The sequence below is a fragment of the Lithobates pipiens genome, unplaced genomic scaffold, assembly GCF_037356315.1.
Source record: "Lithobates pipiens isolate NorthernLeopardFrog02 unplaced genomic scaffold, aLitPip1_a1.2 Scaffold_27, whole genome shotgun sequence".
NCBI lineage: Eukaryota > Metazoa > Chordata > Amphibia > Anura > Ranidae > Lithobates > Lithobates pipiens.
The window spans coordinates 18,322,444-18,343,849 of NW_027507788.1; the positions used below are offsets into that span (position 1 = coordinate 18,322,444).

Here is a 21,406-nt window from a genome sequence, read left to right on the forward strand (position 1 = left end):
GAAAAACGATCGCTTATTAGGCTGGGTTCACACTGGAGTGATGCGGGAACGCCACGAATCCGCGGCGGGTTCCCGCATCGCATGCCTCCCGGCGGCAGTTCACACTGCCCTATGCGAACTGCTGGGAGTGTCAGTGAAATGTTAATGACACCCCCAGATCAGTTCGCATATCGCAGTGCGATCTGCAAACTCGGATCGCATGGTGTGAACACCCATGCGATCCGATTCTGCTGCGGACCAAAAAAAGGGTCCCGTGCGTCGGGTGCGGCGAATGGCTGAACTCGAATCGCAGAGATCGGATGTGATTAAGGGGGCTAACCCTAACTGCCCTAACAGTTATTACAGTCACAAAGGACACCAATGCAAAAAAAAATAAAAAATGCATTGGTGTCACTGTGACTGGGGGTGCAGGGGTAATTGGGGGGGTGATCGGGGGGTAAAGGGGGGGTGTGAGTGTGCCTGGCATGTTCTACTGTGTAGAGTAGTGTTTGTGCAACTCACCGATGCTCTCTCCTCGGTGCCGGAACGAAAAATACCGACACGGAGGAGAGATTACATCACTTCCTCTCCTGTGTTTACATTACAGGAGAGGAAGTGATGCAATGCTTCACTCCCATTCGTCAGGAGCGATCGCGAGGGGGTGGCCATGAATGAATGGCCGCCCCCTCATCCCCGATCGCTCCTGCACGGATACCGACCGCCGCTGGCACCGGGGGGGGGCCCGATCGGGCCCCCCACCCGCGGGAAGGCAGGGACGTACAAGTACGCCCATATGCCTGCCCGTGCCATGCTGTCGACGTACATCGTCGTGCGGCGGTCGGGAAGTGGTTAAATTTCCTTGTCCCTTGAAGTTTTAGCCCTGTTGTTGTGTACAGATCACTCACCTGCAGACCCTGTGTTTACATGTAAATAACCGGCATTCATATGTAAATAGCAGTGGCATTACTAAGCAAATTCCTGTGGCCAGCTGCATTGATATGTAAATAAAGGTGGCATTCATATGTACATCATGCTTTCCTGCAGTGAGAAGATGATGTGCTGTAACCTCTAGCAATCAGTGAGCAGTATTACTGTACAATAATTTCTAGCAACTAATTAACAAGCAGAAATCATTTGCTGTAACCTCTAGCAACTAATCAGTGAGCCGTAATGTGTGCTGTAACTTCTAGCAACCAGTCAGTAAGCAGTAATGATATGCTGTAACCTCTGGCAACCAATCACAATTGCTGCCTGATCTGATACAGTCAACTGAATTTTAAGTCCAGCTTCTATTTATTGTATGTCTCAGAGCAGGTGGAGAGTGAAATTGCATGGGAGGGGGCCCCCCAATTTTTTTTTGCCCAGGGTCCAATCAATATTAAAGACTGCCCTGTCCTACCTTCTAGAGACTTGGGCTGCTAAGATGCAGGCAGCGCCTGCCATCTAGAGACTTGGGCTGCTAGGATGCAGACAACTAATGCCATCTAGACACTTATGTTGCTAGGATGCAGACGACTCATGCTATCTAGAGACTTAGGCTGCTAGGATGCAAGTGGCTCATGCCATCTAGAGACTTGGGTTGCTAGGATGCAGGTGGCTCCTGCCATCTAGAGACTTGGGCTGCTAGGATGCAGATGGCTCATGCCATCTAGAGACTTAGGTTACTAGGATGCAGACGACTCATGCCATCTAGAGACTTGGGCTGCTAGGATGCAGACGACTCATGCCAGCTAGAGACTTAGGTTGCTAGGATGCAAGCGGCTCATGCCATCTAGAGACTTAGTTTGCTAGGATGCAAGCGGCTCATGCCATCTAGAGACTTGGGTTGCTAGGATGCAAGCGGCTCCTGCCATCTAGAGACTTGGGCTGCTAGGATGCAGACGGCTCCTGCCATCTAGAGACTTGGGCTGCTAGGATGCAGAGGGCTCATGCCATCTAGAGATTTAGGTTGCTAGGATGCAAGCGGCTCATGCCATCTAGAGACTTAGGTTGCTAGGATGCAGGTGGCTCCTGCCATCTAGAGACTTGGGCTGCTAGGATGCAGACGGCTCCTGCCATCTAGAGACTTGGGCTGCTAGGATGCAGACGGCTCATGCCATCTAGAGACTTGGGCTGCTAGGATGCAGGCGACTCCTGCCATCTAGAGACTTAGGCTGCTAGGATGCAGACGGCTCATGCCATCTAGAGACTTAGGTTGCTAGGAGGCAGGCGGTCATTCTGGGTCAATATTGACACTAAACTCTGTGCACATGTAAATGTTAGTCCAAACATTTACAAGTGTACAGTGTTAAATACAGTTCATACGCAGGACCCTGGTTGCAGTTTTTTAATTTTTTTTATTCTCCTTTTTAAACCCAACTCCAGATTACAGAGGTGTCCATGGTTCCATAGCATAACATACAGCTGTGGTCAGATAAAAATAAAATAAAATAAAAGTATGCATTACAGATCTGAACACAGAATATTTTTGGCCTGTCTGAATGAGCCCTTATACTGATTATAATAGAAATAAAAATATGATCGGAGTTCTAGTCTTATTCCACTCCCTTCCATTGGAGAGTTTCCCTCACTTCCTGTCTGGTAAAACATTAACAGGACAGGAAATGATTGCATAAAAACCTGGCAGGGGTTCAAACCTTTTCCTCTTCTATCCATAACTGACATAGCTGGATCAATACTATTCATGTATTTAAATGTTATTTATTATTTGTTGTTGATACTTTTTTTTTTTTTTAATACCTATAAAATAATTATGACTTTCACTGCCATTCCAGATGCCCCCAAAAATGTTCAGATTTTTTCTAACGCCACCATAGAAATAATAAAAGGGAAGTCAACAACCTTGACTTGTTCTGTTGAAAGCAGCAATCCGCCAGATTATGACATCACATGGTTCAAAGATAATCAGCAGCAACGGCAAAACACCAAAGAAGGAAGTGCCAGCCAATTGAGAGTCACTAGTCCAGGAAAATATTTCTGTCGGGCAAAAAACAAAATTGATGCAACAAACTCAAACTCGGTGGAAGTTTCCGTCTTGTGTAAGTAGTTAAGATCATACTGTAATGCTGTGTCCATTTTGTTATTGGATGTATCAGGAATGGGGGGGATAAGAGGTAAACTGAGGAAATAATACTCAATGTCTATATTGCAAGTAGAGATGCACCGGACGGAAATTTGGTGCCAAAACCAAAAATTCAAGATGCACTTGGCCGAAACCGAAAATTACAGTTTTAAAAAAAAAAATTATATTTTTATATATAATTGTATTATATTCGACTTTTTAATTAATATCAGGAATTTAAATGAATAGGAATTTAATTATCAGCACCCTTAGGCCGCGTACACACGCGGGGACTGTTCGCTGAAACTTTGTTCGTCAAACAGTTGCCGCAACAGTCCGCTCAAAATTTGCATGAGCGGACTTGCCCACACACGGCACTTTTTGAGCGGACTGTTTCAGCGAACTGTTTGCCAAACAGTTCGCTCAAATTTTGAAATGAACGGACTCGCCCACGTAAGGCGGAGGCAAGTCCGCCCATTTCGAGCGCGTGTACAGGTAGGCGGGGCCCGCGAAGGAGACGTCGCGGGCACCGCCGCCTGGAATGGACTTAAAGGGACACCCAACGCCGAAAAAAATCGGCGTGGGGGTTCCCCCAAAGTCCACAACAGACCCTTGTCCGAGCACGCTACCCGGCCGGCCAGGAAAGGGGGGGTGAGCGAGCGCGCCCCCCCCTGAGCCGTACCAGGCCGCGTGCCCTCAACATGGGGGGTGCCTTGGGGAAGGGGGGGCCGCGCGGCCCCCCCACCCCAAAGCACCTTGTCCCCATGTTGATGAGGACAAGGGCCTCTTCCCGACAACCCTGGCCGTTGGTTGTCGAGGTCTGCGGGCGGGGGGCTTATCGGAATCCGGGAGCCCCCTTTAAGAAGGGGGCCCCCGGATACCGGCCCCCCACCCTATGTGAATGAGTATGGGGTACAATGTACCCCTACCCATTCACCTGTAAAATAAAAGTACCCAAAAAAAAACACAACACACGAGAAAAAATATTTTATTGCACAGCTCCGGGGGTCTTCCGTCTTCGGGGGTCTTCTCGCCGGACTCCTCCGCTATCTTCGTGTAGCTCTTTTGCTAGCGGAGGAGTCCGGCTTTCTTCCTCCCCGCCGCCGGCCTCTTCTCCCGACTTCGGGGGTCTTGTCCCCCTCTTCGGTTCTTCTGCCGGGCCACCGCGCCTTCTTGTAGCTCTTTTGCAGGCGGTGGCCCGGTCTTCTGTCGCCGCCGCCTTCCGTTCTTCTGCCGGGCCACCGCGCCTTCTTATAGCTCTTTTGCAGGCGGTGGCCCGGTCTTCTGTCGCCGCTGTCGCCGTCGCCGCCTTCCGTTCTTCTTCTTCTTCTTCTTCTTCTTCTTCTTCTCCAGGAGATGTTGACACGACGCTCTCTCCGGCCGGAATGCCAGAGCCGCCCTGCGCTGCCACTTATATAGTGACAATGGGGCGGTGTCACATGGTATATGTCACATGGGTTGGTCACATGGGTTGATGCCCCATGTGACATCAACCCATGTGACCAACCCATGTGACATATACCATGTGACACCGCCCCATTGTCACTATATAAGTGGCAGCGCAGGGCGGCTCTGGCATTCCGGCCGGAGAGAGCGTCGTGTCAACATCTCCTGGAGAAGAAGAAGAAGAACAAGAAGAAGAAGAAGAAGAAGAACGGAAGGCGGCGACGGTGACAGCGGCGACAGAAGACCGGGCCACCGCCTGCAAAAGAGCTATAAGAAGGCGCGGTGGCCCGGCAGAAGAACGGAAGGCGGCGGCGACAGAAGACCGGGCCACCGCCTGCAAAAGAGCTACAAGAAGGCGCGGTGGCCCGGCAGAAGAACCGAAGAGGGGGACAAGACCCCCGAAGTCGGGAGAAGAGGCCGGCGGCGGGGAGGAAGAAAGCCGGACTCCTCCGCTAGCAAAAGAGCTACACGAAGATAGCGGAGTCCGGCGAGAAGACCCCCGAAGACGGAAGACCCCCGGAGCTGTGCAATAAAATATTTTTTCTCGTGTGTTGTGTTTTTTTTTTTGGGTACTTTTATTTTACAGGTGAATGGGTAGGGGTACATTGTACCCCATACTCATTCACATAGGGTGGGGGGCCGGTATCCGGGGGCCCCCTTCTTAAAGGGGGCTCCCGGATTCCGATAAGCCCCCCGCCCGCAGACCCCGACAACCAACGCCCAGGGTTGTCGGGAAGAGGCCCTTGTCCTCATCAACATGGGGACAAGGTGCTTTGGGGTGGGGGGGCCGCGCGGCCCCCCCTTCCCCAAGGCACCCCCCATGTTGAGGGCACGTGGCCTGGTACGGCTCAGGAGGGGGGGCGCGCTCGCTCGCCCCCCTTTCCTGGCCGGCCGGGTAGCGTGCTCGGACAAGGGTCTGTTGTGGACTTTGGGGGGACCCCCACGGCGATTTTTTTCGGCGTTGGGGTTCCCCTTTAAGTCCATTCCAGGCGGCGGAGCCCGCGACGTCTCCGTCGCGGGCCCCGCCTACCTTCACACGCGCTCGAAATGAGCAGACTTCCCTCCGAGCGGGAACAGTTTGCTCATTTCGAAAGTAGCCTACACACGGGCGGACTGTTCGCTCAAACAAAGTTTCAGCGGACAGTTTTTCGGAATTTCCGAAAGACTTTGTCCGTCAAACTGTCCGCTGAAAGCCCACACACGGGCGGACTGTCCGCTGAAACACTGTTCAGCGGACAAAGTTGAGCGAACAGTCCGCCCGTGTGTACGCGGCCTTAGCATTAGAAAAGCTAAAAAAAAATGCATCCCTTTAACCACAGCCCTGGAAGATTTTACCCCCCTTCCTGATCAGAGCACTTTTTGCGATTCAGCACTTTAGCTGGTCGTGCGACGTGGCTCCCAAACAAAATTGACGTTCTTTTTTTCCCCACAAATAGAGTTTTCTTTTGCTGGTATTTGATCACCTCTGCGGTTTTTATTTTTTTTGCGCTATAAACAAAAATAGGCCATCAATTTTGAGAAAAAAAAAGCAATAATTTTTACCTTTTTCTATACTAAATATCCCCAAAAAATATATTAAAAAAAAACAATTTTTTTTCCTCAGTTTAGGCCGATATGTATTTTTCTACATATTTTTGGTATAAAAAAAAATCGCAATAAGTGTATATCGATTGGTTTGCGCAAAAGTTATAGTATCTATAATATAGGGAATAGATTTATGTCATTTTTACAAATATTTTTTTTTTTTACTAGTAATGGCGGCGATCTGCAATTTTTTTAATGGGATTACGACATTATCGCGGAGACATCGGACACTTTTGACACTATTTTGGGACCATTGTCATTTATACAGCGATCAGAGCTAAAAATAGCCACTGATTACTGTATAAATGACATTGGCAGGGAAGGGGTTAAACACTAGGGGCGATCAAGGGGTTAAGTGTGTCCTAGGGAGTGATTCTAACTGTTGGGGAGGGATGGGCTACCACTGACATGACAGCGATCACTGCTTCCGATGACAGGTGGCAGAAGTCTACTGTAGAGATGGCCATGGATCAGATGGTCCTCGGCCATTTCTATGACCCTCGGAGGCCGGAAGCGAGGTCACGACGTCACTTCATCACTGGCAGATGTAAACACTACTGGGTTTTTTTTTTTGCCAGAAAGCATGAGATTGTTTTTTTATTTTTTTTTATCTCAGGCTTTCCAGCCTAGAGGAGAGATGTGGGGAATTATAGACCCCAGATCTGTCTGTAAAGAGGACCCGTCATGCCCTATTCCTATTACAAGGGATGTTTACATTCCTTGTAATAGGAATAAAAGTGATCAAAAAATATAGGGAAAATTTAAAAATCAAAAAATAAAAATAAAATAAACAATAAAAAAATTATATTTTAAAGTAGCCCAGTCCCCCCGTGCTCGCACGCAGAAGCGAATGCATACGTAGGTCACGCTCGTATATGTAAACAATGTTCAAACCACACATGTGAGATATTGCTGCGATTGTTCGCGTGAGAGCAATACTTCTAGCCCAAGACCTCCTCTGTAACTCTAAACTGGTAACCTGTAAATATTTTTAAAATGTCGCCTTTGGAGATTTTTAAATATCAAAGTTTAATGCTCACATAGATATGATATACAGTGGGGAAAATAATGATTCGATCCCCGGCAAATTTTGTAAGTTTGCCCACTTACAAAGAAATTAAGGGTATATAAGTTTTATCATAGGTGTGATAAAACACTAATGAGTCACATGACTCTGGGAAGGGAAAATGGCTAATTGGGCCCAATGTGGACATTTTCACTTAGGGGTGTACTCACTTTTGTTGCCAGCGGTTTAGACATTTATGGCTGTGTGTTGAGTTATTTTGAGGGGACAGCAAATTTACACTGTTATACAAGCTGTACACTCACTACTTTACATTGTAGACAAGTGTCATTTCTTCAGTGTTGTCACATGAAAAGATATAATAAAATATTTACAAAAATGCGAGGGGTGTACTCACTTTTGTGAGATACTGTATATGTGCAAAGGAAAAAAAACATGACAAGAGTTTCTAAGGACATATTAGTAAGGTCTATTGGGACATGGTTGTGTCCATATGTACCCATTTATATAGACTGAAAGCATATGGACCTGTGCCACAAAAAGGCATGTCAAAGGAAGGTACCAATCTCCAATACCTCATTGAGGCCACCGGGTGTCAGGGTAATGAGGGTATCGATCCAAAAGGTTTCCCTTTGGCAGAGAAGTTTAAACGTGTGTAGGAGGGTTTGTTTCATCTCTGTGTATCACCTGAGGCCAGTCACTTTACTGGGATGGCCCTTTCACACTGCTCTGTAGCAAAATCATGGAATAAACATGTTTTTACTACATTTTTGCTGTGTTACAAATGCGTTTTTGGGTTGCCTGCACCTGTGAAAATTTTGACATGTGACTCAAAAATTCATCACAAACGCAAATCGCAGTGTGTTTTTTTTCTACAATTTTACTGCAATTTTGCGATTTCGATTTATTTCAATGGGAAGCTGTGTTTTTGGTGTGGTTTTCAGAACTGCACCAAAGATGCAGCATGCAAAAACTTTCCAAAATGCACCACACCCACAGTGCAGTGGTGTGAAATGTCCCATAGAATTTAAAGGGTAACATTTTTCTTGCTCTTTTGTTGCAAGGTAAAAACGCAGGAAAAGACGTATCGACGTGAAAGGGGCCTAAGGTTTTACAACCACGTTAAATATAAGGAGCATTCTACCAACTGACCACCACACTAATGAACCGTTAACTTTTGATATACTGTAGCAGTTATGAGATGGGGTTCCCAGAGGCTGGAAAGTTATTTCAAATGTAGCCAAGGTTGCTAGTGTGCTTATGATTAAGGGACAGTTTCTTTATTGTTATATGGGTTTGGCTCCCTCTAGCGCAAGGGTAGGGAACCTTGGCTCTCCAACAGTTTTGAAATTACAAATCCCATCATGCCTCTGTCTCTAGGAGTCAAGTCCCATGAGACATTGCAAGACCCTAACAATCACAGGCATGACTCCTAGAGACAGAGGCATGATGGGATTTGTAGTTTCGCCAGTTTTGTAGGGAGCCAAGGTTCCCTACCCCTGCTCTAGCGCATGCTGGACTCTATGTGTGTTGTTTCCTCCTGTGAGAATGACCCAGAGCAAGGCATCATGGAACATGTGGTCCGGTATGAGGAAGTGACACTGTTAGCAGGACCAATCCGGACCACAGGTAACAGAATGCTGTGCACACAGAACAGCCTGCTAGGAGAGGAAATAAAAAGGCGGGTGTGGCCTGTTTTCGCTCTCTTTGGACACCATTCAGAAGCTGACTGCAGGAGGTCTGTGTGACAGGTAGACATGTGCACTGTCAAAAAATTTGTTCGTAAATTTGTACATTCGTAAATTTGTAAATTCGTACATTCGTACATTTGTACATTTGTAAATTCATAAATTCGTACGTTCGTAAATTCGAAAATTCATATCTTCGTAAATTTGTACATTCGTACATTAGTAAATTCGAAAATTCTGAAATTTGGAGAATCGAAATTTGAAAATCTGAAATAGTAACTATTAAATTATAGGTATTGTAATTTCCTTTCAAATTTGGCTGTTAGTGAAGTTAATGAATATGAATTTATCCGATGTTACGAATTATCCAAACTAACGAATGCCGCATCTAAACAAATGGAACGGAACAAATGAATAACAAATAATAATAATACAACGTTTTTTATTATTATTATTGTTATTTATTATTATCAATTCATTAAGTTCTATTCATTTAGATATGGCATTTGTTATTTCGGATAATTCGTAACTTCTGATAAATTTGTATTTGTTACGTTCATTAACAGCCACATTTAAAAGGAAATTACAATACCTATAATTTAATAGTTAGTAATTGTTAAGTTACTATTAGTTAACTGTTATTTCAGATTTCTGAATTTACAAATTTAGAATTTTACACATTTACGAATTTACAAATTTACAAATGTACAAATTTAAGAATTTACGACTGTATGAATTTACAAATTTATGAATGTATGAATTTACGAATGTGCGAATGTACAAATTTACGAATGTACAAATCTAAGAATTTACGAGTGTATGAATTTAGGAATGTACGAAATTATGAATATACGAATTTATGAATGTATGAATTTACAAATCTATGAAATTACGAATGTACGATTTTATGACTGTACCAATTTAAGAATGTGTGAATTTACGAATTTACAAATTTTCGAATATTCGGAAAAAAATGTTAAACGGGTTTGCGTTAATTTGGATATTTCCGAATTAACGAATTTGTCGAAATTAGTTAAAAAACTAATTCGGAACAAAACGTATTGCACATGTCTAGGGATAGGGAGTGCTGAGAATCTGCGGCCTATACAGCGGGGAGCCGGATCGCCAGCCCCAGAGGGATCTCTGAGGACAGCATCGCTATTCCAGTACAGCGGACTGGCATGTGTTCCAGACCATCTGGAAGTACCTGCAACTCAGTCCACTGGGACCTGCAGCTTGGCGTCAATTCCCCCATTGTGCTTTAAAGTCAGTATTGTGAACATTTCTTCACTACAGTTAAAGGAGAAGCATACACCGGTCATCATTTCTTCACATAAAATGCAGTTTACTTCATTCTTGTTATCCTTTTTCATCTTAGACTACAATTTACTGCAGTGCAAAGAACACAGGCTAGCTGAAGATGACTGGAACTAAAGGAATATTTCTTATTTCCTTATATTCCCTTGTATATTGCATTGAACCCTACAGGATATCGTTCAAGTTATATTGTGTTTACATATTACAGTTTGTTGGTCTGTGTGTTGAGGAAACAGAGGGGAGAAATCCAATACATGTGATATACTATTGGGTATTTATTCCTCTTGACATATGAAGGACATACACCTCCAGATTTCTATTCAACCTGTTAACCCCTGTCCTCCAAACCACCCCCTTTTACCCCATAAATGACATGACAGGGTTTTGGAGTAAAATGGCCTTATAGCCTTTTATTTAAACAATTAACGCAACTTAAATAACTTAAATAACATAACAACTTAACAACTTAAAATAATCATCAACAAAAACTTCTCTATACTTTTAGGTGGTCTTTTAGGGCAACGCCACACAACTTGGTCACTGCGACCAAATTCTTTTAAAACTCAGGCCTCCGGATGCAAGCAACCAACTCGGAGACGGTACTCGACATGCGCAGTGACCTACCATTTTAACCCCTTCCTGGTTAAACCCCTTGTTAACCGGAAGCTACCCGGGAACCCCATACCACAGATGGGTCCCAACCACCTTGTATACCAGCCTTCTTCTCTTCCTCCAAAGATCCACCACTGCCAGGCCTGTCAGGACAGTCCAAATGACATAATGACCAAACATAGGGAGGGCGGGTGGGAATCTCCACTCTCTCTGATCTAAACTGACGTCACTTCCCGTTCTCCCTGGCACTAACTTCCCCCAGTCTCCTCCCATCTCTAAACCACCACCCTTTTTTTAAAGGAGCGCCACCAACCTTCCCCCTGTCTGACCTGCTGTCCTGACTCCGTCATTCCGTACTTCTGCCTATGTATTTTATACTTTTTGCTCCGGGATTCCCTGTCTACTTGTCCACATAGGTCTTATAGTGGATTTATGTTAAGTATTCATGTAAGGTATATATGAGGTATATTCCCCGTTAAATGAAAGTAGTTGTAAACCCTTACAAACCACTTTGACCTACAGGTAAGCCTAGATTAAGGCTTACCTGTAGGTCCACGAAATATCTCCTAAACCTATATGGTTTGGAGATATTTGCCCGAAAACTGAGCGCGGCATTTCCAAGAATGGAGCTGCCGCACGTGTCGACTCCCGTGCGCATGCGCGGGAGTGACGTCATCGCGGCTTCGCCGAATGACAGCGGCGGAGCTGCGAGACCCCACCAACCAGATGGATGCGGCGGACTACAGGGGAGAGCGGCGACTTCGCTGGCTCCTGTGTCAGGTAAGTGACACATAATGGGCTACTATGCGATGCATAGTAGTCCATTATGCTTTAACTTTGCAGGGAATGAAAGAGGAAATAAACTCATCAGGGTTTACTTCCTCTTTAAGCTGTGTTTACTTATGCAATTCTTTCTCTAATTACTATCACAGCTGTGATGGGATGGAACCCAAGGTGTCAGCGGTAAGAGAGCATTTGCAGAGTCGGGGTAACCAAAGGTGGGGGATAGAGTCTATTAGCAGCCCTCATGGGGGTTACCGCTACACAAATATTCCTCTATGTTACAAAGGTTGGTAAAGGCCGGTGTTGTGTTGAATACTGTCCCCCGTTGGATAGTGTCTGCCCTGTAATGCGCTTGAGCAGTACGGAAGACAAGGAGATGCCGAAAGTCTCTGAAGAGGAACGGCGCCTGCGCACTGAGTCCACGTTCAAGCCCCACCATCCAAGTGGACATAGAGTTAGAATAAGCGAAGCGAGCCCGCGAGGGGCCATGTTACTAAGTGCTACCGTATGTCCACTTGGATGGTGGGGCTTGAACCTGGACTCAGTGCGCAGGCGGCGTCCACCTTGGGAGACTTTCGGAGTCTTCTTGTCCTCCGTACTGCGCAAGCGCTGCACCTGCGCAGTACGGGGTGGACACTATCCGATGGGGGGACAGTTTTTGGCAGAACACCGGTCTATGGACATCGGTAGTGACCGCCTATCCTGTTCTGAAACTTTTTGTGTAATAATTTACAATATTTTCAGATGTTCCTGACAAACCAGTTATTAAGAAATATGGGGAACCCATAGAAGGAAAGGACATCACACTGGAATGTTCTACCAAAGCAAATCCCCCGGTCTCCCTCTATGTCTGGTTGAAGGATGGGGCAGAGTACTATAACCACACCAGTAATCAGTTTACAATCTACAATATAAAGGAAGACGATTCCGGATCTTACACATGTTTGGCTCGTAACAAGCTGGGAGAAGCAAAGTCTGACAAACTAGATCTGAATGTGATGTGTGAGTATTACACTGAGCTGTATTTATGTCATTTATATATAAAGGTATCAGTGATGTTGATTTAATAAAAGCAACACAGATTTTTTTAACATAGCAAGGTGTCGCTGTACTAACCATCATCCGACAGTGTCGCAATTTTTTTCTTTTTACATCCCTTGCACATGATTGGCCAATAAAATATGAATGCAAGCTTATTTTGCTTACTGTGCATAGTCTTCTACTTCAGTAACCCCCCAACCCCATCACTTGAGTCATTGGTGATTATTTTTTTTTTTTAAATAAGGATATTTCATATGAATCATTGCAAAGACTCAAAATGACAAATGTTGTCAAATAAGGAAACGTAGACTAAAGTGATGTCAGCTTAAAGGGTACTAAACCCTTTTTTTTTTTTTTTTTTACCGCTTCAGCCCCAGAAGATTTTACCCCCTTCCTGACCAGAGCACTTTCTGTGATTCGGCACTACGTCGCTTTAACTGACAATTGTGCGGTCGAGCGGCATTGCACCCAAACAAAATTGGCGCCCTTTTTTTCCCCCCACAAATAGAGCTTTCTTTTGGTGGTATTTGATCACCTCTGCTGTTTTTATTTTTTGCGCTATAAACAAAAAAGCAGTGTCAATTTTGAAAAAAACGCAATATTTTTTACTTTTTGCTATAATAAATATCTCCCAAAAATATATAAAAAAATGTTTTTTCCTCATTTTAGGCCAATATGTATTCTTCTACATATATTTGGTAAAAAAATCAAAAAAAAAAAATCACAATAAGCGTATATTGTTTGGTTTATACAAAAGTTATAGCGTCTACAAAATAGAGGATAGTTTTATGGTATTTTTATTATAATTTTAATTTTTTACTAGTAATTTTTTTCGGGACTGCGACATTATGGTGGACACGTCGGACAATTTTGACACATTTTTGGGACCATTGGCATTTTTACAGCAGTCAGCGCTATGAAAATGCACTGATTACTGTAAAAATGTCACTGGCAGTGAAGAGGTTACCCACTAGGGGGCGATCAAGGTGTTAATTGTGTTCCCTAGTGTGTGTTCTAACTGAAGGGGGGAAGGGACTGTGTAGGGGAGATGACAGATCACTGTTCATACTCTGTATGAACAGACGATCAGTCTCTTCTCCTCTCAGAGAACCGGAAACTGTGTGTTTACACACACAGATCCCGATTCTCCGTGTGCCAGCGGCGAGCCCGGTGGTGGTCTTGACCGCCGGGCACTCGCATCAGCTACGGGGACGAGTCCAATGGGCATGCCCCCCCCTAGTGACCACAGGGCGAAGCGACGTAATTTAACTTTGTTTGACCCAGCCGTGCTATTCTGCCGCAGTACAACTGCGGCGGCTGGTCGGCAAGTGGTTAAATAACAAACATGTCATACTTACCTACTCTATGCAGTTGGCTTTTCACAGAGTGGCCCCAATCCTCCTATTCTGGGGTCCCTCCGCAGTGTTCCTGGCTCATCCCCACATCGAGTGACCCGTTGGAGAAGCGCTCTCCTTCGGGACACCCGTGTCCTGCTGCTGCCTCTATTGACACAGACAGCAGGACTTTGCCCCGCTCCCTCAAAACGCCCACGTCTTTGGATTTGATTGACAGCAGTGGGAGCCAATGGCTGCGCTGCTATTAATCTATCCAATCAGGACATGAGACATCGGCTAGAGCTGGTGTGCTTGTCCCCGGGGAGAGAAAGAATGGGTTCAAGTAAGTAAAACTGTGGGGTCTGGGGCGGCTGCTGCATGACAGAACGGTTTTCACCTTAATGCATAGGATGCGTTAAGGTGAAAAAACACAAGGGTTTACAACCCCTTTTAAATCATAAGATTTACTACCCGGTTCCCTACTGCGCATGCACGGGTCCCGCAGAGCAATCCGAATGGTCCATACTGTCTCTGGGACCAGCGTGCGTCCCAGCAGACAGCTCCACCACAGTGGCTCTCTTCCCCGCTAGCTCTTTGCTGCAGGCTGTGTACTGCCATCAGCACCGCTCCACTCCTCCACTGTCGCTCTCTTTCCCATCTTTTTGCTGCAGGTGGTGTACTGTCATCGGCACCGCTCTACTTTGGCCCCATAGCTTTTTGCTGCAGGTGGTGTACTGTCATCCACACCGCTCTACTTTGGCTCCTTTCCCTCATAGCTTTTCGCTGCAGGCTGTGTACTGTCATCAGCACCGCTCTACTTAGGCTCCTTTCCATCATAGCTTTTCGCTGCAGGCTGTGTACTGTTATCAGCACCGCTCTACTTTGGCTCCTTTCCATCCTAGCTTTTCGCTGCAGGCTGTGTACTGTCATCAGCACCACTCTACTTTGGCTCCTTTCCATCATAGCTTTTCGCTGCAGGCTGTGTACTGTCATCAGCACAAGCAGGCTGTGTACTGTCATCAGCACCGCTCTACTTTGGCTCCTTTCCATCATAGCTTTTCGCTGCAGGCTGTGTACTGTCATCAGCACCGCTCTACTTTGGCTCCTTACCATCATAGCTTTTCGCTGCAGGCTGTGTACTGTAATCAGCACTGCTCTACTTTGGCTCCTTTCCATCATAGCTTTTCGCTGCAGGCTGTGTACTGTCATCAGCACCGCTCTACTTTGGCTCCTTACCATCATAGCTTTTCGCTGCAGGCTGTGTACTGTAATCAGCACTGCTCTACTTTGGCTCCTTTCCATCATAGCTTTTCGCTGCAGGCTGTGTACTGTCATCAGCACCGCTCTACTTTGGCTCCTTTCCCTCATAGCTTTTCGCTGCAGGCTGTGTGTACTCTCATCAGCACCGCTCTACTTTGGCTCATTTCCCCCATAGCTTTTTACTGCAGGCTGTGTACTGTTTTTAGCACTTATCCGCTCCTCCACTGTGGCTTCTTTATACCTTGGCTCTATGCTGCCGGCCCCTTGTTGTCATTTGTAAAAGTTGGAATAAAACTAACCGAAAACTGTCGTCGTTTTCCATTAACTTTGAAGGCTGAATTATTTTTTTCTTATCTTAGATGCTCCCAGGTACCCAAGAGTAGTCCTAGAGCTAGATAGACCAACAATTGGTGAAGACGACAAGATCATATTTGCTGAAGACAAAGCCATGTTTGTTGAAGGAGACAAGGTCATTTTTCAATGCAATGTCAACAGCAGCAACCCAGAAGTGACCAGCACTATATGGTATAAGGATGGAAAGATTATTCTAAAAAAATTGAATCAACCTTTGAAGGCAGAAGATGCTGGGAAATATACCTGTGAAGCTCTCAATTTTGTAGGACGCACTAGGTCACCGGAGATTAACGTTGACATTCATTGTAAGTATAAGATCTACTTTCCATGAGCCAAAAAGTACAATAGACCTGTCATTAGCAAATAATATATAAAGAAGAGAAAGCACTCTATAACAACTCAAAGCACTTTTTTTTTATGGGATGATCCACCAGGAAGTTAACAAAATAAAAAAGTAGCTCATAGTGTATTTATGAAGAAGTGTCACATGATCATTTAGAAGACATTGGAACATGGTAAGTATGCTAAAGGACTTTAAGGTGCCAGCACATACCCTCTATTTGCAAACTGGCACCTCCGGCCCACCCTGGAAGCCAACAGGTTCCATATGTATAATTTGAGTTTTTCGCAAGTCCAAGCTCAAGCTCGAGGTGTACAAACACTTTAAGAAAAAGGAGGGTCTGTTCCTGAATGGCATAGACATGTTGACTTGTAGGCATGTGCAGTCTACTTCTCCACTGCAGGTGGCGCTCATTAACAGCGGCCTTGCAGCTAGAGAGGAAGTCAAGAGGAACACAGTACCTCTATGTTTTTCTGGGTCACTGAGGAAGAAATCTGGTTGGATGCTGCTGCCCAATAGGACACTGGCAGCAGGGCCGTCTTTAAGGCAGGGCAAAAGGGGCAGCTGCCCTGGGCCCTGTCATTGTTGTGGGGCCCATAGCAGCTGCCTCATACTTGCCAATTATCCCAGTTTAAATTCCCTTGTTCCTTGAAGTTTTAGTCCTGTGCTGTGTCCCGATATCTCAGTGTGAAGTGGTGCTACTAATGCTGCCCAGCTCTGCCCTATTGTTGTGTACAGATGACTCACCTGCAGACCCGGTGTTTACATGTAAATAACCAGAATTCATATGTAAATAACTGTGGCTGGCAGCATTGATATGTAAATAAATGCAGCATTCATATGTATATCATGCTCCCCTGCAGTGAGGAGATGATGTGCTGTAACCTCTAGCAACTAATCGGTGAGCCGTAATGTGTGCTGTAACCTCTAGCAACGAGTCAGTAAGCAGTAATGATATGCTTTAAGTGCTGGCAACCAATCACAAGTTCTACCTGATCTGATACAGCAAACTGATATTAAGTCTAGCTGCTATTTATTGTATGTCTGAGAGCAGTTGGAGAGTGAAACTGCATGGGGGGGGGGGGGGGGCCCAAGAATTTTTTTGCCCAGGGTCCAATAAATATTAAAGACTGGCAGCCATCTTGGGTCAGGCAGAGCCTTTTTAGGGCCCTGGCTCCCAGGCTTGGTGCACTTTTTGCAAGTGGGTGAGAATAGGGAAAGGTACCTCATCCGTTAGGGACAGTACTAGTGGTAAGGAAAGGTACCTCATCTGTTAGGGACAGTACTAGTGGTAGGGAAAGGTTTCAGACAAGGAGGCAAACCGCAGAGTCGCAACTCCTCTGGACATCTTGCCGCCTGGACACAAGACTATCAGGCTGCATTCTGCCCACTTTCACGTTACTGGAAACCGTGAGTGTACCCGGTTGGGCAGTCCTCCCACCGGGTTTGTTGAGAATTATTCCTGCATTACTTCAATACAAGTCTTCTATTGTACCCGACTCTGTGAATTATTGCCATTGCACCACACTGCACCCCACCTACAGGTTTCTATACTATTTACTAATGAGACCTGCTATGTGAGAAATATGAGGACTGTCCATCTTTCTGAAAATACAGTCACTGACCTGGAACTAGTATTGGGATCAGGACTTAAAGTTTAAATAAAGGCACAACTATTTTATTCCTTTTGGATAGAGTAGAGAGGGATTAGAACATCTGTCAGATTTTATTGCTGTTTGTGCCCCCATTTTTGTCCTGTTTACCATTATAATTGAAAGTGAAGGTAAAAGGAAAATCCCAGATTTTGATGTGTCCCCAGAAAAGTAATAAAGGGGAAATCTTCAAATGGGGACACTAGTTCTGGTGACCTGGTGGGGCATGGAATTCCCTAAGTTTGCAGGGATTTCCTTTCACTTCCTGTTTGGCTGTGGCACAGGAAGTGGAGGGAAATCTCCCCAATTGGGCACAGATGGCAAAAAAAAAGAAATAAAATCTGACAGCAGTTATAGCCCTCATCCACAATGAAAAAAAAAGTTTTAACTAAAGTTCTACTTTAAGACCCCCTCCAAGTTCACTTGCTTGCATGCATTTTCGGGGTCAGTGACTCACAAATTGCTGAAGCCAAAAAGAGCCAAACTGTGAGCATTTTCAGATGGAAGTCAGCAATGGCAACCCACATATTTATCACATGACCATTTTCTTTTACGGGACTATTGGGTTAGGGTCGCCAAGTCACCATATTAGGGTCGCCAAGTCGCTTCTGTACTCTTGACTCTGAAGTCCATTTTAATTTATTACCTTATTTTTAATCGCTTCAGCCCCAGGAAGATTTTACCCCCCCCCCCCCCCGACCAGAACACTTTTTGCGATTCGGCACTGCGTCGCTTTAACTGACAATTGCGCGGTTGTGCGACATTGAACCCAAACAAAATTGACGTCCTTTTTTTCCCACAAATAGAGATTTCTTTTGGTGGTATTTGATCACCTCTGCGATTTTTATTTTTTGCGCTCTAAACAAAAAATAGCGACGATTTTGAAAAAACGCAATATTTTTTACTTTTTGCTATTTTAAATACCCCCCAAAAAATATATAAAAAAAATATTTTTTTCCTCAGTTTAGGCTGATATGTATTCTTCTTATTATTATACATATTTTTGGTAAAAAAAAAAAAAAAATCGCAATAAGCGTATATTAATTGATTTGTGGAAAAGTTATAGCACCTACAAAATAGGGGATAGTATTATGGCATTTTTTAATTATTTTTTTTTTACTAGTAATGGCGGTCATCTGCGATTTTTATTGGGACTGCGACATTATGGCAAACGCGTCTGACAATTTTGACATGTTTTTGAGACCATTGGCACTCCTGTTTAGTGAGATTCCCCGTGCTATCCAGCGTGCTTTCAGAACGGGCATTCAGTGCTGCAGGAGGTTTCGTTACTGATCATAAAAAAAAGTCTGTCCACAGACTCCGTGGACCGTTTGACTTTTATAGAAATGAATCAGTCCTGGATTACCAGCTATGAAGCCCCTGATGCCCATGTCACTGATTAAGTCTTTTTGGGATGTAGAATCTCTGCAGGACTTCGATGATGCCTAGCTTTGAGGGTGTTCAATCATTTCATCTGGAAGAATGTTTTTGGTATAGGTTTCATGGGCACAATTAACACCCAAAGACCAATTTTTCTGCACCTGTCTGACAGGTGCATGTCGTTGCAATTTTTTACAGCAAGGCAAATTCTTGCTTTCATCAAGATTATCTCTATAGGGTTACGGTGGGAAGGCGCCACTGACACCCAAAGACCAATTTTAACGCACACGTTACTTCAATCCAAAGTCAAAGTGACACCAGAATGTATCCAAAAAATCTCTAATCTTGTTCCCAGTGCACTACATTGTGGCCTCATCATACACACTGGCTCCCCAGCTGTTGCTGAGCAAAATAAAGGCAGCTTGCAGGAAAAATTTATTTTCTTGGCTTTATAAATTCAATTATTGCTGCAGCAGATTCTAGGCTTAGATCCCAATTAACGTATCACAATGGGATCAAGTCCCCCACCACCCTTGCCCTTTACCCCATTAAATAAGACACTTACAACCATTAGGTTGGAAAGGGCAAGGCCACAGGTTTATTAAATTCCAACACATAATATGTGAACATATTTAACCTGTGCCAGTCACAGTGGTACTGTAAGCACTTAACAAAAAGAGGGAAGTGGTGCCTGTTCTTACCATAAGTGCTGGACAGACAGCCTACTTCCAATTTTCCATCAAGGCCATAGCCCATTACAGCAACTTTAACTGCTGGCAAGGTCAAGAAAACCGCAGCAAGCTGGGACATGCCATAGCCAAGGAAAAAGGGGGCGGGAGGGTGGGCAGTTCTTCCAACCGCCTCTTTCGAAAGACCCAGAATTCCCTAGGGCACACATTCCCTGAGCTCAGGCCCATCCCATCCCACATGTTTCAACCAATCGTTCCCCTTGTCATGCAACTAGCCATGTCCCCATCAGTCAAGGCTTTCTTTCCCTAGGGAGGGGGCTCAAGAGGCCTTCAGCAGCAGGGAGGTTGATCCGTGTTGGACATTTGTTAACATATTCAAAAATTGCACAGTCATTGGAAAGTAGAAGGTGACTTTTATGATGGCTGAACAAGGATGGTTTGCTCCTTCTGCAAACAAAAGTGATGTCTACATGTTTAAACTGTACAAATATGTTAAATAAATACATTATATAGATCACTTTATTCATTTCTTTTTCTAGACCCTCCTAAAGGTGTAGACATTTGGATTTCAAGCAAATTTTTCAGAGAAAATGAAACGATCAAATTAAGATGTTTATCGAAAACAAGCAAGCCAGAATCCAGCAGATATGAGTGGTACAAAGATGGAGGTCTGATCAAAAACTCAACTGAAGATCTTATGGTTCTGCGGTTAGAATCGACCCATACTGGACAGTACTCATGTAACGCCCTCAATGCCATCGGGTCTGGTTTATCAAAGATGAGAGATATTGTTGTCCAATGTAACTACCTTCTCCTGCTTTTCATATTGTCACTGTATTGTATTTTAGAGAGTACATCCAGCCATTCACAAGTCAGCCCCTAGCTCCAGACATGTCCTGAAGGCTTCAATAGTGAGATCTGCCTGCTATAATCCCCCTTTATTGTTGCCCACATGTGAATTTTGGTTCCCTCACTCACATTTGCCCACTCAAGCTTCTCCCATTACATATTATATAACAGGAGTCTCCAAATCTACAAAAAAAAGGGTCCAGTGAGAGTAGAAAATGCCCCAGCATCAATGGAAGTCCACAACGTCTGATAGTGGCGTGGTGGTCAGTGATGGATAGTAGGAAGAGTAATACTGCCCCATCATTGGTATTCATTTTAGGAACAGTGCACCATCATTGGTGGGAGGAAGTTAGTGCCCCGTCATTGGTCTCAGTGGGAGAAAAGATGTCTATTGTTGGTGTCAGTGGAAGAAATAGTGCCCCATCATTGGTGTCAATAGAAGGAATAGTGCCTCAAGGGCCAGACAAAGACAAGCAAGGGGCCACATCCGACTCTCGGTCCGCAGTTTGAAGATCATTGCTATATAATATAACAAAATGAAGGAAAAATCTAGTGTATTTCACCTGTTACTTGTTTATATATAAAAAAAAAGAAGTAAATCCAGCAGGGATGGGTATAGCAGGGTATAGCAGGCATAGAATGGGAAACCACAATGTGTGTCCCAAGGGCTAAAAGTTGTAGATCAACACATTCTGTAATGGAATCCAAACCAAGTGCGGCTGTAAAAATGCAAAAAAAATGCAACAATAGGCCTAATTCAACCAAAATAGTGCTCTATAAACTGGGTGATGGTGTTGAAGCCAATGAGCCATGGGAATAGGGACCCAAAGACACACCCGGAGTAAGCCAAAGCGATAGGCAATATAGTTTATTAACCATGATGAGAAAATCCAATTAGGAAATAAATGATTGAATGTTGGATTGTGTACAGCAGGTGTGCATTCATAATGGGTATAGCAGGTATTCAGACCCAGGGACTAAGTTTATGGATTATGGAAGCCCCTGTTAATGGG

General features: G+C 44.6%; 1 protein-coding gene across 1 annotated transcript in view; it reads left to right on the forward strand.

The window, feature by feature from the left end:
* Window positions 1–21,406, forward strand: part of LOC143933374 (B-cell receptor CD22-like) — a 131,132-nt gene that overhangs the window by 87,240 nt on the left and 22,486 nt on the right. The window contains exons 17-20 of the mRNA XM_077456242.1: window positions 2,754–3,017; window positions 12,239–12,496; window positions 15,489–15,788; window positions 20,084–20,344. Of these exons, the coding sequence (XP_077312368.1) occupies window positions 2,754–3,017; window positions 12,239–12,496; window positions 15,489–15,788; window positions 20,084–20,344 (1,083 nt within the window). The remainder of the gene's footprint in view (window positions 1–2,753; window positions 3,018–12,238; window positions 12,497–15,488; window positions 15,789–20,083; window positions 20,345–21,406) is intronic.